This window comes from Macrobrachium nipponense, chromosome 19 (assembly GCF_015104395.2).
Source record: "Macrobrachium nipponense isolate FS-2020 chromosome 19, ASM1510439v2, whole genome shotgun sequence".
In the NCBI taxonomy this organism is placed as follows: Eukaryota; Metazoa; Arthropoda; class Malacostraca; order Decapoda; family Palaemonidae; genus Macrobrachium; species Macrobrachium nipponense.
The window spans coordinates 1,049,295-1,064,252 of NC_061088.1; the positions used below are offsets into that span (position 1 = coordinate 1,049,295).

The 14,958-nt window shown below is 41.3% G+C and overlaps 1 protein-coding gene across 1 annotated transcript in view; it reads left to right on the top strand.

The window, feature by feature from the left end:
• Window positions 1-14,958, top strand: part of LOC135213439 (cell division control protein 6 homolog) — a 32,864-nt gene that overhangs the window by 16,130 nt on the left and 1,776 nt on the right. Inside the window, exons 8-12 of the mRNA XM_064247400.1 lie at window positions 4,002-4,158; window positions 7,111-7,254; window positions 9,423-9,593; window positions 10,098-10,360; window positions 10,470-10,594. Coding sequence (XP_064103470.1) covers window positions 4,002-4,158; window positions 7,111-7,254; window positions 9,423-9,593; window positions 10,098-10,360; window positions 10,470-10,594 — 860 coding nt within the window. The remainder of the gene's footprint in view (window positions 1-4,001; window positions 4,159-7,110; window positions 7,255-9,422; window positions 9,594-10,097; window positions 10,361-10,469; window positions 10,595-14,958) is intronic.

Consider the following 14,958-nt stretch of genomic DNA (forward strand, 5'->3'; position numbering starts at 1 on the left):
TGCTCTTCGCTCCGTTTTCGGACCATCTCTTCCCTCAGACTATGGTAAAGGACATCGCTGCCAGTCTTCAAGAAAAAGCAACGCAAGATCTACTAGCACAGTCATCGAGGAGACCTGCGGGCCCTTCGTCTTCAGGGGTCTCTAGTGCTAAGAAGTCAAAGCCCTTTCGGGGTGGATCTTCCTCGAGACCAGCCGCTCGAGGAAGAAGCACTTCCAGAGGCAAAGCCCCCTCTCTTTCAAAGAGCAGAAAGTGATTTGGAAGTCCTTCAGTCGCCGGTAGGAGCCAGGCTTCAACTTTTCGTGAAAGCCTGGGAAGAGAGAGGTGCCGACACTTGGTCGTTGGACATCGTAAGGAAGGGTTACCGAATCCCTTTCCTAAAGTCATCCCCGCTGTCTTCAACACCCAGGGATTTGTCTCCCTCTTATCGAGGGGAGAAGCAGAAAGTGCTTTACGATCTGCTAGATCAGATGATCGTAAAGCAAGCAGTGGAACAGGTCTTCGACCTGGATTCTCCAGGTTTTTACAACCGACTGTTCCTGGTGCCGAAACAGTCAGGGGGGTGGCGACCCGTCCTAGATGTCAGCAGTCTAAACCTCTTCGTCATCAAGCAGAGGTTCAAGGTGGAGACGCCTCAGTCTGTGCTTGCAGCTTTAAGACCGGGGGATTGGATGGTGTCACTAGACCTCCAGGACGCGTATTTTCACGTCCCCATTTATCCCCAGTCAAGGAAATACCTGCGGTTTGTCCTGAAGGGGAAGGTATTCCAGTTCAGGGCACTCTGCTTCGGTCTAAGCACGGCACCGATGGTCTTCACCATCCTTATGAAGAACGTTGCGAGGTGGCTCCATCTTGCGAAGATCAGGATCTCTCTCTACCTGGACGACTGGCTTATTCGAGCCTCATCAAAAGACCGGTGTCTGGAGGTCCTTCACACGACCTTGTCGTTAGCGAAGTCCCTGGGGCTTCTGGTAAACCTCGAAAAGTCACATCTGACCCCTTCTCAATCCTTAGTCTATCTGGGGATTCAGATGGACTCAGTGGCTTTTCGGGCTTTTCCGTCCCAGGGGCGACAACTTCAATGCCTAAGCAAAGTGTCAACCTTTCTGGGGAAGGAAACATGCTCGGTGAGGGAATGGATGAGTCTGCTGGGGACCATTTCCTCACTGGAGAAGTTTGTTTACCTAGGAAGGTTGCACCTCAGACCACTTCAATTCTTCCTGTTGAACAACTGGAAGCGCAAACAAGATCTAGAAGTGATCTTGTTGTTGACAGAAGAGGTGAAGGAACACCTAAGATGGTGGTCAGATCCGCGGAAGCTTGCAGAAGGGCTTTCACTCAAGCTTCGGGACCCCGACCTAGTGTTGTTCTCCGACGCGTCTTCCACAGGGTGGGGAGCAACACTAGGGGGGAAGGAAGTGTCAGGCACCTGGAGAGGGGAACAGGTGTCCTGGCACATAAATCTCAAGGAACTGGCAGCAATTCATCTTGCGCTCCAGTTCTTTCAAGAAGAAGTCTCCAACAAAGTGGTGCAGATCAACTCGGACAACACCACAGCCCTGGCATACCTCAGGAAACAGGGAGGAACCCACTCTCATTCTCTGTTCATCCTCGCGAAGGAAATCCTGTTGTGGGCGAAGTCACAAGACGTCACTATCCTGACAAGGTTTGTGTCAGGAGTGGAAAACGTTCGAGCAGACCTTCTCAGTCGGCAAGGGCAGCTTCTGCCGACTGAATGGACCCTACATCAGGACGTATGCCAGACGCTGTGGAAGTTGTAGGGATGTCCTCTTGTGGACATATTCGCAACTTCCAGAACAAGGAGACTTCCGCTGTACTGCTCACCGGTTCTGGACCCGGGAGCAGTAGCAGTAGACGCCCTTCTTTGGGATGGGTCGGGACTAGACCTTTACGCCTTTCCCCCGTTCAAGATCCTAGGGGAGGTAATGAGGAAATTCGTGGCATCAGAGGGAGCGAGGATGACCCTCATCGCCCCCTTCTGGCCGGCGACCGACTGGTTCACAGAGGTAATGTCCTTCCTGATAGACTTCCCGAGGACTCTGCCCCTAAGGAAAGATCTACTCAGACAGCCCCACTTCGAGAGATACCACAAAATCCTCCCCGCTCTGAGTCTGACTGCGTTCAGACTATCCAGAAGTTGGCCAGAGCGAGGGGTTTTTCAAGACCTGTGGCAAAGGCGATCGCCACTGCAAGGAGACCTTCCTCGATCGCAGTGTACCAATCTAAGTGGGCTGTCTTCAGAAGTTGGTGCAGGAAGAAGGGCATTTCCTCCACCTCGACCTCTGTGAGCCAGATAGCGGATTTCCTTCTTTACTTGAGAGAAGAAGTGAAATTAGCGGTACCTACGATAAAGGGCTACAGGAGCGTGCTTTCCGTAGTCTTCAGACATAGAGGACTGGACTTGGCAAATTACAGAGACCTTCATGATCTCATCATATCTTTTGAGACTACGAAGGTTCCGCAGCCTAAAGTACCATCGTGAAACTTAGACTTGGTGCTTAAGTTCCTGATGTCAAGTCAGTTCGAACCGCTCCACTCAGCTTCGCTTAGGAACCTGACGAGAAAGACCCTTTTCCTAACTGCTCTGGCGACGGCGAAGAGAGTTAGCGAGATCCAGGTTATAAGCAAACAGATTGGGTTTAAGGATCATAGTGCTGTTTGTTCTTTAAGCCCTACGTTCTTAGCAAAGAACGAAAACCCTTCCACTTGGCCGAAGACGTTCGAAATCAAGGGTTTGACGGAAATCGTGGGACGTGAACCAGAGAGAGTCCTGTGCCCTGTCAGGGCTCTCAAATTCTATTTAGAAAGAACTAAAGACTGCAGAGGCCCTTCTGATAACTTGTGGTGCTCTGTGAAGAAACCAGATCTTCCTATGTCGAAGAACGCTCTGGCGTTCTTCTTGAGGAACACTATTAAGGAAGCCCATGCCACGTGCAGTGATAGTGACATGAAGCTTCTAAAAGTGAACGCCCACGAGGTGAGGGCTATTGCCACCTCTGTAGCCTTTCACAAAAATATGGCACTCAGTGACATTTTGAGTGCCACATATTGGCAAAGCAATTCGATGTTGGCTTCACACTACTTGCGGGAGGTGAAAGCAACATACGAAAATTGCTACTCGCTAGGACCATACGTTGCTGCAGACACTGTTTTGGGGGCAGGAGGTAGCACTCATCCTATCCTTTAATGGTTAGGTGAGTTTTTAATATTGTGTGTTTTTTGGTTGTGGGGTCGACCGCCTGGGGCGGATCTCCCTTCCTTTAGTCTAGTCTAGTGGGATACCTTTGGTAGACTAGGCCAGGTGGTTGTTTTTTACTTCGTTGCCCTCATTGTATGGTCAATGGTCTAGTCACATCGTGGTCACGCCCCCGTTGACAGATCATCTGGAGTGCACTAGCTATATAGGTCTCTACCTCGCTGGCAACTCTAGTAGCAGAAGCAGACTTAGGTGACAGTAATCACGAAGTCAGCTATGCTAACAGGTAAGGAACCAAGATATCAATTATCTGCATGAATATGTTTACTAAAATCTTCTATTCTGTCTAGTCCCACCACCAAAGGTGGGATTCAGCTATATACATATCTGACAGGTAAGTTTCATGAACAAAATGATATTGTTATGATACAATAAAGTTTGTTCATACTTACCTAGCAGATATATATATTTTAAGTACCCACCCACCTCCCCTCAGGAGACAGTGGAAATAAAAAATATGAATAGAAAATGGGAATGGTTCCTGATACCTGCCTCCCAGCGGCGGGAATGGGTACTAACCACCTGACTCCCACTACGTGTGTCGTAAGTTTTTAAAAATTCTGTCGGACTTCGGAAAATACAGCTATATATATATATATATCTGCCAGGTAAGTATGAACAAACTTTATTGTATCATAACAATATCATTTTTCACCAGACCACCTTTGTTTATTGTTTGTAGTCATCAGCTTTATCATTCTAATGTAATTTATTTCTTTATTTTAGGTATATTAGTGGGGTGCCTGGAACAGGCAAAACAGCAACAGTTAAAGAAGTTGTTAAAATTTTACAAGATGCAAGTCAAGAGGGAGACCTCCCCCCTTTCTCTTTCCTGGAAGTGAATGCCATGAGACTGACAGAACCACATCAACTCTGGGTTCAGGTTAGATTTTTCCCCGAGTTATTTAATTCAGTACTTATATAAGTTTTTACACAGATTCTGATATTTGAATATCCATGTTTCCAGTGATTTAGTTATTTAACTAGAGTACCAAGTTAGTTTTTGTTTTTATTTATATATATAAGGCTGGACGCAATGATTCTTGAAAATTGTTTTGGGAGAAGACAAAAAAGTGAAACAGTAAAGTTTGGATGGAGGAAAGGGAATTGATGAAAGTTAGGACAGAGCAATCCATTTGATGATGGGGGTTTGAAAACCGCTGAAAAATCATGACCAGCTAAACTAGTCAAAACAATTGACAAAATCTTGGCCAAGATTATGGTACCTTATTTTTTTTTTTTTTTTTTTTTTTTTTTTTTTTTTCTCTCTCTCCAAGATAACTAATACATGTGTAGTTATGGCAATATGACATTTGCATCAGCCTGGCAGTTTGAGGTGAAAAGGCACAAGCCATTCAAAATGATGATAATACCCTCATTTTATAATGTAGTGTGATAGGAATAATTAGGAGACTGCATTTATGGAAATTTACAGTCATTAGTTGACTCCTTTTGATTTGGTTCCTAGCAGATTTGCCTTGGGTTCTTGTAAATAATTTACTTTCCCATAGATTTGCAAATTGAGTAGGTGATAGTTACAACTGTGACTTTATATATATATATATATATATATATATATATATAGATATAAACTATATATATAAAATATATATAATATACTATAATTATATATATAATTATAATATAAAAACCTTTATGTATGTATTTATATTATATATATATGTATAACTGAATCACGAAGTTAAGGAACGTGATAAATCCATAAATAAAGACATATGCCACGAAGGAAAAATAAACGAAGGAGGATCTGCAAGATCTTTCGACGTTAAACGTCCTTTACTGAGCAAGAAAGAACTGACAGAAAATATGGGTTATAAAGAGATTAGTACCTAGAATCCGACACACCTGGAAGATGAAAAACCTTCCTAAACAAACATAAACAATGGGTGCAATTAAAGGTTTAAGACAATCATCTCAGATACAAGGTCCAGCAATTAAAGGATTATAGGTAAAATGAGGGACAATCCATACATGGAATTTCCTATATTATGTTGTTGCTTTCTCTAGGGCCATTTTTTATTAACATTCCTTTTAGTGTGTTATTATAGGAAAAAACAAGGTTGACATTAAAAGGTACTAATCTCTTTATAATCCCTATCTGTCAGTTATACGAATCATCTTGTATTGTCTTTTCCCGTATGTATGTCAGTCTCTGCTCAGTAAAGGACGTTTAACGTCGAAAGATCTTGCAGATCCTCCTTCGTTTATTTTTCCTTTGTGGCATATATATATATATATATATTATATATATATATATATATATATATATATATATATGCATGCCACGAAGGAAAAATAAACGAAGGAGGATCTGCAAGATCTTTCGACGTTAAACGTCCTTTACTGAGCAGAGACTGACATACATACGGGAAAAGACAATACAAGATGATTCGTATAACTGACAGATAGGGATTATAAAGAGATTAGTACCTTTTAATGTCAACCTTGTTTTTTCCTATAATAACACACTAAAAGGAATGTTAATAAAAAATGGCCCTAGAGAAAGCAACAACATAATATAGAAAATTCCATGTATGGATTGTCCCTCATTTTATCTCGGACAGTCTAGCAAAGGCCTAGAAGTAAGGCTAAGCCAGCATAAATATTCTGTAAAAACTGGGCAAAAATCTAATGCAATGTTCATTCATTTAAGTGAAAACAACCACCAAATAAATTGGGATGGTAGTTCAGTAATTGCAAGGTCAAGAGATGTCTTATCACGAAATCTTTTAGAATCTGCTTTAATACCACTTACTTTTCATTGTAATTTCAATGTTAGTCGTGGCCTTTTTCATCTAGACCCTTGTATCTGTAACATGTTTAAGAATGACCTCAAAGATATAATTACCGACTTAAATAAAAATCAGTTGCCTTAGAGTTATTATTTTTGTTGTAATGTATGTCTGTCATGTATTGTGAATTGTCTGGACCTTGTATCTGAGATGATTGTCTTAAACCTTTAATTGCACCCATTGTTTATGCTTGTTTAGGAAGGTTTTTCATCTTCCAGGTGTGTCGGATTCTAGGTACTAATCTCTTTATAACCCATATCTGTCAGTTATACGAATCTTCTTGTATTGTCTTTTCCCATATGTATGTCAGTCTCTGCTCAGTAAAGGACGTTTAACGTCGAAAGATCTTGCAGATCCTCCTTCGTTTATTTTTCCTTCGTGGCATATGTCTTTATTTATGGATTTATCACGTTCCTAACTTTCGTGATTCAGTTATACATATAAATATATATATATAAATACATCAAAGGTGTTTTTTTGCCACGAAGGAAAAAAATGAAAAAGCGAGTTAGCCGAGTACTTTCGGTCCTATTCGGACCCTTTACTCAGTAAAGGGTCCGAATAGGACCGAAAGTACTCGGCTAACTCGCTTTTTCATTTTTTTCCTTCGTGGCAAAAAAACCTTTATTTATACATAGCATCACGTTTTATACCTCCAAAGGTGGGATTCAGCTATATATATATCTGACAGGTAAGTTTCATGAACAAAATGATATTGTTATGATACAATAAAGTTTGTTCATACTTACCTGGCAGATATATATAATCAAGTAACAAGTACCCACCCACCTCCCCTCAGGGGACAGTGGAAATAAAAATTATGAATAGAAAATGGGAATGGTTCCTGATACCCGCCTCCCAGCAGCGGGAATGGGTACTAACCACCTGGCCGACCACTGCGTGTGTCGGAAGTTTTTAAAATTCTGTCGGACTTCAGAAAATACAGCTATATATATATCTGCCAGGTAAGTATGAACAAACTTTATTGTATCATAACAATATCATTTTTCTTTCACCAACAGGTTTGGAAAGGGTTAACAGGTAACAAAGTAACAGCCGAACATGCCTCGTCTCTCTTAGAAAAGAGGTTTTCCACAGCCACAGCACGGAGAGAAACTACTCTCTTACTGGTTGACGAGTTAGATCTCCTTTGGACAAGAAAACAGGTACAGTACAACATTTATCTTTTGTACAAAGTTGTATTTTTAATTACAAGCCCATTAATCGTTAATCTGTGCAAATGTTTTGATAGGTAAACCTTCTTGATAGATCATGAAAATTGAAAGACCTCATTGCACTTAGCTAGACCATGCACTTGCATAACAAAACATTCCACTTATTTCCTCTGTGCATCTCCACTTTGATTGGAGATCAGCTGCATGGTTTCCCTGGGTCATTTCATATTATGCATTTCTTTGCAAAGTGTCACTCTTCTGTTCACTTTGTTTTGGTTCCAATATGTTTTCTGCATTGTTGTGGGCTGGTGGCTTTTCACTGCTGTTTCTAGCTGCGAGTACTTTGGTTTTGCTGTTTCTGCATAATTCACATTTCTTGTTAGGGCCTTATTTGTTTAGCAAAATAAGTGTTTTCTTCAGTGGTTGTTATGTGAGTTTGGGTTAGTCAAATTTCAGTAAAAATTTTAATTTTATGGAGTCAGTATGGGGGCTTAGTAGAGTTGCCAATTTCATAAGTTTTCCCAATAGTATTTTGGTATCCTCAGTGCCAGCTGAAGTGGTCATTTGTAATTGTTCTTGCTAGTTTCCAGTAATGGTATAAACTTGGTTCTTCATTTATGTTCAGTAGCTTGTTAATGAAGTATAATTTTTTTCTTATTCATCATGCCACAACGTACTTTTGTAGGGGCTTGAGGAAAGTCTTAAAAGCTTCAAAATGCTCCCCTTGTTAATGCGTTCTTATATGGTTTGCTGTCATAGTAGAGGCCAACTGAGTTCTTCGAAAACTTGATGAAATGTCTGTGAACTGTCCTTTGGATCAGTGACTTCCCAATGATTAGGATTATGCTGTCAAGTCATTGGTTCAAGACCTTGGTTGATGTTCCATCCGACTCTTCCTCATTCCTGTTGTGACTCAGCACTCAGGTCTCATTGAATGAGGTTTGAAATGCCTTTGATACTTTGACCTTGCACCAAGAGCTTCCTGAGTAGCAAACCTAGGCTTTCATCAGTCTTGACTTCTGCTGTTCGTTCACTTTCTGGAAAGTTTTCTTCTCAGTGAGAATGAATTTTCTTGTCTCAAGGTCACCTTCACCTGCCTCTTTTACGGCATTTTAGGATCCACGTCTTCATTAGAGTTCCTTTGGTCATTATGACAAATAATGTTGGTTATTTTATATTTTTACCCAATATGCAAGGAATATAGTCACCACTGCTTTTGTTAAGTGACTCATGGTATTATAGTGTCTCATTAATTTGTATGATTTTACTTTTGTTTATGCCCAATATGCATTGAGGAAGTTCACCACTGTCCATGTTGTCTATAGTGAGTTAAGGTATTGTAGTATATGTTGGTAATTTCTTGGGTGGCTAAGACTGTATCAGTTAGTTTAATGTGTATTGAGGCATGACATGGACTAGAAAACTCACCCAAGAAAATAATGTAGACAGTTACTATTTATATCTTGACAGGTTTCTGCTTGGACGTATGTTACTGTTCACCATAGACTGCATTGGAACTGGTGGTTGTATCTTAGCCATTGCCTCATATTTTAGGTTGTATTCCATTTCTTTAAGGAATAGATACTCCCATTTCTTTAAGGAATTGCTATCACATATATATCTGAAGATAGTAGTACAAAATGTTTACTGATACTTAATTGGGTGATTTCTGGCCAAGTTGCATTAGGAGCCGTTTGTGTTTGGGTGACTTGAATTTGTCAAAGTACATTTTAACCTGCAAGTCATATAAATGAAGTTTCATCTAGATGAATGGAACTGATCTATTTCAATTACAGACTTCAGCAGGCATCAGTTATGAGAAGTTGTTTTAAAGCCTTGTGTTGTGTACAAAGTTATGAGAAGTTGTTTTAAAGCCTTGTGTTGTATATAGGCTCTTGTATCTCTTTGTAATGTTTCAGTTGCTTAGTATGTATCCGAGATCCCGTTCTGTTCATTTTCTTGCTTGTTTACCACAGAAGTAAGATTCCTCATCTTTAATGAAATCTAATCCAAAGCATGCTTATAGATTTTAGCTGTTGAAGCTGCAAATACTGGAACCACATATATGAAAAAGTGGACTGTTTATTTTTTGTTTATGGGAGATACTTTTCATTCATTATAATTTTTTAATATTCATCAGTCTTCTGTTTTCCCCTTAGGATGTCATGTACAATTTGTTCGACTGGCCTTGTCGTCCAGGCAGCAAGCTGATCGTAGTAGCCATTGCCAACACTATGGACCTGCCAGAACGTATCATGATGAACAGAGTTTCCTCTAGATTAGGCCTCACAAGGATGACATTTCAGCCTTACACATACAAACAACTGCAGGTAGCTGGTTGCCCTTAAATTCCGAGAAATATCACAATTTTTTAGTTTTGTTTGTTGCCTCAGATTCTAGTATCCTTTGCTTATAAAATGCTGCAATATTTCACTTGCATTGCATGTATTATTATACTTTAGTGTACAGCAAATGATGAGTTAATCATAAACTAATACATTACATAAGATAAAACCAGTAGTAGACTCCAAATTGACAAATTCATTCACAAATGAAAGTATTCATAATGAATCTCAGTCCTTTCACGTTCCATTTATGCAAGTATATTGTCTCTGCCATATTTTCCTTTTAAATTGTAAATAGGATGATGAGTTAGTTTAACAAGACTACAAAGCTAAACTCATTTTATCTTCTTGAATTTTGACAAATTATTACATGTTTGTTACAACAGTGTACAACCAACTTGAATTTTGACAAATTATTACATGTTTGTTACAACAGTGTACAACCAACAAAAATTGCAGTTATAATAACGCAAACCTTTTATTTTACAGGAAATTGTTCTTTCACGTCTTCTTGGCATTGACGCCTTTGATCCGGATGCTGTGCAGCTGGTTGCTAGGAAAGTAGCAGCCGTATCGGGGGATGCCAGAAGAGCCCTCGACATCTGTCGTCGTGCTACTGAAATAGCAGAAAACGAAAAGCTGTCAGCCACACCCATGAAGTCCCCCTTCAAACGCAAAGCTTTGGTTGGGATGATGCAAGTTGATGCTGCCTTAAAAGAAATGTTTACTTCGCCTAAAATTACTGCCATAAGGTATTTTTGTAGTTTATCTTCTTAAACTGAATACCTCTTTATCAATTTTAAGTGTTTATACTGTATTTTTTTTTTTTTTATGAAGTAATCCAGACTACTTGTTTTTCAGGAGCTGTAGTGTGATGGAACAGTTTGTCCTGAGGGGTATCGTTGCTGAATTCACTCGAACAGGTCTGGAGGAAGCTGTGTTTGGGAGAGTGTTGGAACAGTACAGTTCTCTCTGCAGATTTGAAGGTAAGTTTCCAAAATATGTAATTCAGTTTTTCCAAACACAGACTTTTTTTATAATTGTTCAAATTCATGATTCATGAATTTCCATTGAAATTTTTTTTGAAAAAAATAGTATACTTGTTTCACAACAAACCCATTACCTATAATTGCCCTTATATTAAAGTGGGGCAAAATGAAGTGTAGCACTTAATCAATTTGTGATGCCTAAATCTGCCATAAAGCTCTTGAAAATTAAGAATGAAGAGTAGGCCAATTGATTGATATATGAAATTAGATTCCATGGTGTTAATGGTGGAGCAGGGATTTTAAAAAGGAAATAGAATCCCTCAAAAAGTTTTAAGATTGCTTGAGATTGCTAGATGCGCTTTTCTCCCCCAAGGCATCATGTTCTATGACACACCAATCACTTGAGGGCCACTTTCCCTGGTACAAGTCTGTAAAGGAATGACTAAGGTACGCAGACATCTCCCTTGCAGCCCTATAAGAAAATCCTTTTTCTTGAAAGAGACATTTGATAACCTCCATTTGTGAAGGTGCAGGGATTTAAATGACACAGGAGGGTGGGCCAAAGGGCAGCTCTTTCAGTTCCATGATGAGAAGAGACAGCAAATCAAGATACAATTTGATATGTGGCCAATGAGGAGCCAACAGCCATCCAAAGACCAGGGGTGACAAACACTCGGCTTTATAAACCTGCGGAAAAGTTTGAAAGGTGGAAGTACAAAGTACATGTCTGGGTTATCCTAGGGATGATGGAATGCATCTTCCATCGGAAAAGTTTGAAAGGTGGAAGTACATAGTACATGCCTGGGTTATCCCAGGGATAATGGAATGCATCTTCCATCACTGCCCAGGGATCTAGAACTATGGAGCAGAGGACAGAATGTCCTGTTCAACCTGGTCACACTTTGAAGTGTAGAAGACCGGTCGCAGCATGCAGCCTCAACTGAGTAGGGCAAGCAGGCTTTGAGTCTTAAGTTAGTCCTTGGACTACTTGCGAGAGACCTTAGACTTCATTTTCTGCAGTTGGGTCCAGGGACTGGCAGAGGAAGACTAGTCCAACAACAAGGAAGATGATAATGAGGGAGAGTGATCCTCTGTTAATCACCTGGGCAAACTACCTGGTTACCAGATTTTTAGAGGTTTCCAGCAGGTGTTGAAAGATATTCCTATATTTAAAAGGCTCTGCATGGTATTCCTGTAAGAACAAAAGGTTTGCTTATTTATGAATGCATTATTTTTATAAATAATGCATTCATAATAATACTGTAGTCAAGCTACATTTATCATGTTTTTGTCAAATATCAGTCCTAGAACAGTGTGGTGGTTTGTTTTTTCAGGGGAAGTTTGAATGATCTTATATAATTGATACATTAATTCCTGCCAAAAATTAGGAATTAAAATCTGGGAGTTCATCCTAGAGTTGCAATTGCTGTTGTCAGAGGGCATACTAGAAGAGGCTATAGATAGAAGGATGGACACTAATGATAGGTTAGTACAGTAGGCAGTGAAAAAAACATCTGGAAGTCAAGCGAATCCTATCGAGATAAGGCAGCAGCAAATACCTCATAAGAAGCCAGTGAGACATAACATCCTAAATAGAGCAGCAAGACCCTCTTCCCCAAAGAAGTTAGCTCATCGGCCCTTTCACAATAGAAATAATAGAGGAAGAGGGAGAGGTTCAAGAAGATAGGATGGGCACCTCTCATCACTCAGCCACACCAGTGGGGGGTTGCCTGGCAAATCACTGGAAGGTGTGGCAGGAATTTGGAGCAGAGCAGTGGGTGGTGGAGGTTCTCAGGGTCGGTTATTTAATTCCGTTCGAAGTAACCCCACCTCTGACAGAACAACCATTACCTCACCTTGCTTATGCTCAGGAACCTCAGAAGGCTTTTATTCTGCAAGAGGAAGTAAAGATGATGATGGAAAAAGGGGCGGTGGAACAAGTATCCATTCCGTCAAAGGGGTTTTATAGCAGAATTATCCTGGTCCCCAAAGCCAACGGGGATTGGAGGACAGTAATAGATCTGTCAACATTAATCTGTTTGTAAGGAAAACCAGATTCAGGATGGAAACTCTAAAGACAGTTCTACAAGCAGTCAGGGTCAAGGACTTTATGCTCACAATCGACTTGAAGGACACATACTTTCAGATCCCAGTCCATCAGTCTTCCAGGAAATTTCTCTGCTTCAGTCTTGCAGAGAAAGTTTTCCAGTTCAAGGTCCTGTGCTTCGGATTGACAACATCCCAAGTTTTTACAAGAATGTTCATTCTCATGTCGACATGGGCTCATGCTTAGGGGATCAGGCTGATAAGATACCTAGACGATTGGCTGGTGATAGGGAAGTCCAGAGAAAAATTACTTTGGGACAGGGTGACCCTCCTGCAGTTTTGTCACAGTTTAGGCATTGTGGTAAATCAGGAAAAGTTGAAGTTGGATCCAAGTCAACGGCTGGTGTATCAGGGTATGATTATAGACACGGTAAAAGCCAAAGTATTCCCAGCAGACCAGAGGGTGGAAAAATGCAAACAAGTGGTGAATGCCTTTCTGGAGAAACAAACAGCCAGCAAGACAGTGGCAGGTAGTACTGGGAATTCTGAGCTCCTTGGAGAAGCTGGTACCACAAGGGAGGTTACACCTTCGATCTCTACAATGGAGAATGAAGAAGTTTTGGTCACCAACGGTAGATCACCCGCACGAGCAAAGTCCCTTGTCGACAGAAGTAAGGAAAGACTTACTGTGGTGGGTGCAGGACAACAATCTGACCGTGGGTGTTCCCCTTCAACAACCCTTACCGGATCTCTTGCTGTTCTCAGACGCGTCGCTCGAAGGTTGGGGAGCCCACATGGAGGAGCTGATGATCTCAGCAAAATGGAGTGGCGAGGACAGAGAACTCCATATAAATGTGCTGGAGTTGAAAGCAGCATTCCTAGCTCTTCAGGAATTCCGGGAGAGGGTGAAGGGGAAATCAGTGGTATTAATGTCAGACAACACCACAGTAGTAGCTTACGTAAACAAGCAAGGAGGCCTCATATCTCGTCAGTTACACGTGATGAAAGTTCAGCTTCATCAGTGGGCTGTAGAGAACTTAGTAGACACCAGGGCCAGATGTATTCCAGGAAAAAGAAACACAGTGGCCGACAAGTTGAGCCAGAGGGATCAGATCCTGGGAACAGAGTGGTCCCTGCATCAACAGGTGGTGGACAGAATGCTTATGTTGTGGGAGAGGCTGATCATAGACCTATTCGCAACCAGGTACAACAAAAAGTTGGAAGTGCATTGTTCAGTAGTCCCAGACGTAGAGGCAGTAGCAGAAGATGCATTACGACACCCATGGGACAATCTGGATGTTTACGCATTTCCTCCGTTTTGTCTAATCCGTCAGGTTCTGAACAAGTTAATGCGGTCTCAGAACCTCAAAATGACTCTGATAGCGCCTTTATGGCCGAAGGCAGAATGGTTTCCGGACCTGTTGGAACTCCTAATAGACGTGCCAAGAGAATTACCTCCATGGAACAACCTACTATGTCAGCCGCACGTGGAGAGGTACCACCAGTCGGTGAACGGTGAAGTCCCTATCACTTCATGGATGGAGACTGTCAAGTATCTCCTGCGAGCGAGAGGTTTTTCTCAGAAAGCAGCAACACAGATGGCAGGAAATATCAGAAAGTCATCAGCAGCAATATACCAAGGAAAATGGTCAGCATAATGTGAGTGGTGTTGTAGAGGGAACTTGTCTCCACTCGGAACCACTATTCAGCAATTAGCAGACTTTCTGATATATCTCAAGACAGAAAGGCATATGTCTGTATCTGCTGTAAAGGGGTACAGGGCTGCTCTAGCCTCTATCTTACGCATGGAAGGTGTGGACATTTTGTCTTCATGGGAGCTGGCTATGTTGATGAAGAGTTTTGAGCAGTCCTGTTTGCCAGTGGGATTTGACCATGGTACTGAGTAGTCTTACAAAACCCCCCTACAAACCATTAAAGCAGTCCACAGATAGGAGCCTGACCCTGAAGACAGTCTTCTTATTGGCCCGAGCCTCAACCAAAAGGGTGGGGGAACTGCATGGTCTGTCATATGTGGCAAAGCATTCGAGAGGTTGGAAGTCAATGGTATTTGAGTTTGTTCCAGAATTCGTAACCAAAACTCAAAACCCATCAGTAGTGGACGGCAGATTCGACTCCTTTTCCATTCCTTCTCTGGCAGAATTCGTAGACAATGACAAAGAAGAGATGCCTCTGTGTCCCCTTCAGGGTACTAAGAGAGTACTTAAGAAGGACAAGGCATCTCAGGCCTGGGTGCCGGAGACTGTTCATAAGTACAGGACGGATCAAAAAGGAAGTGTCCAGGAATACAATATCGT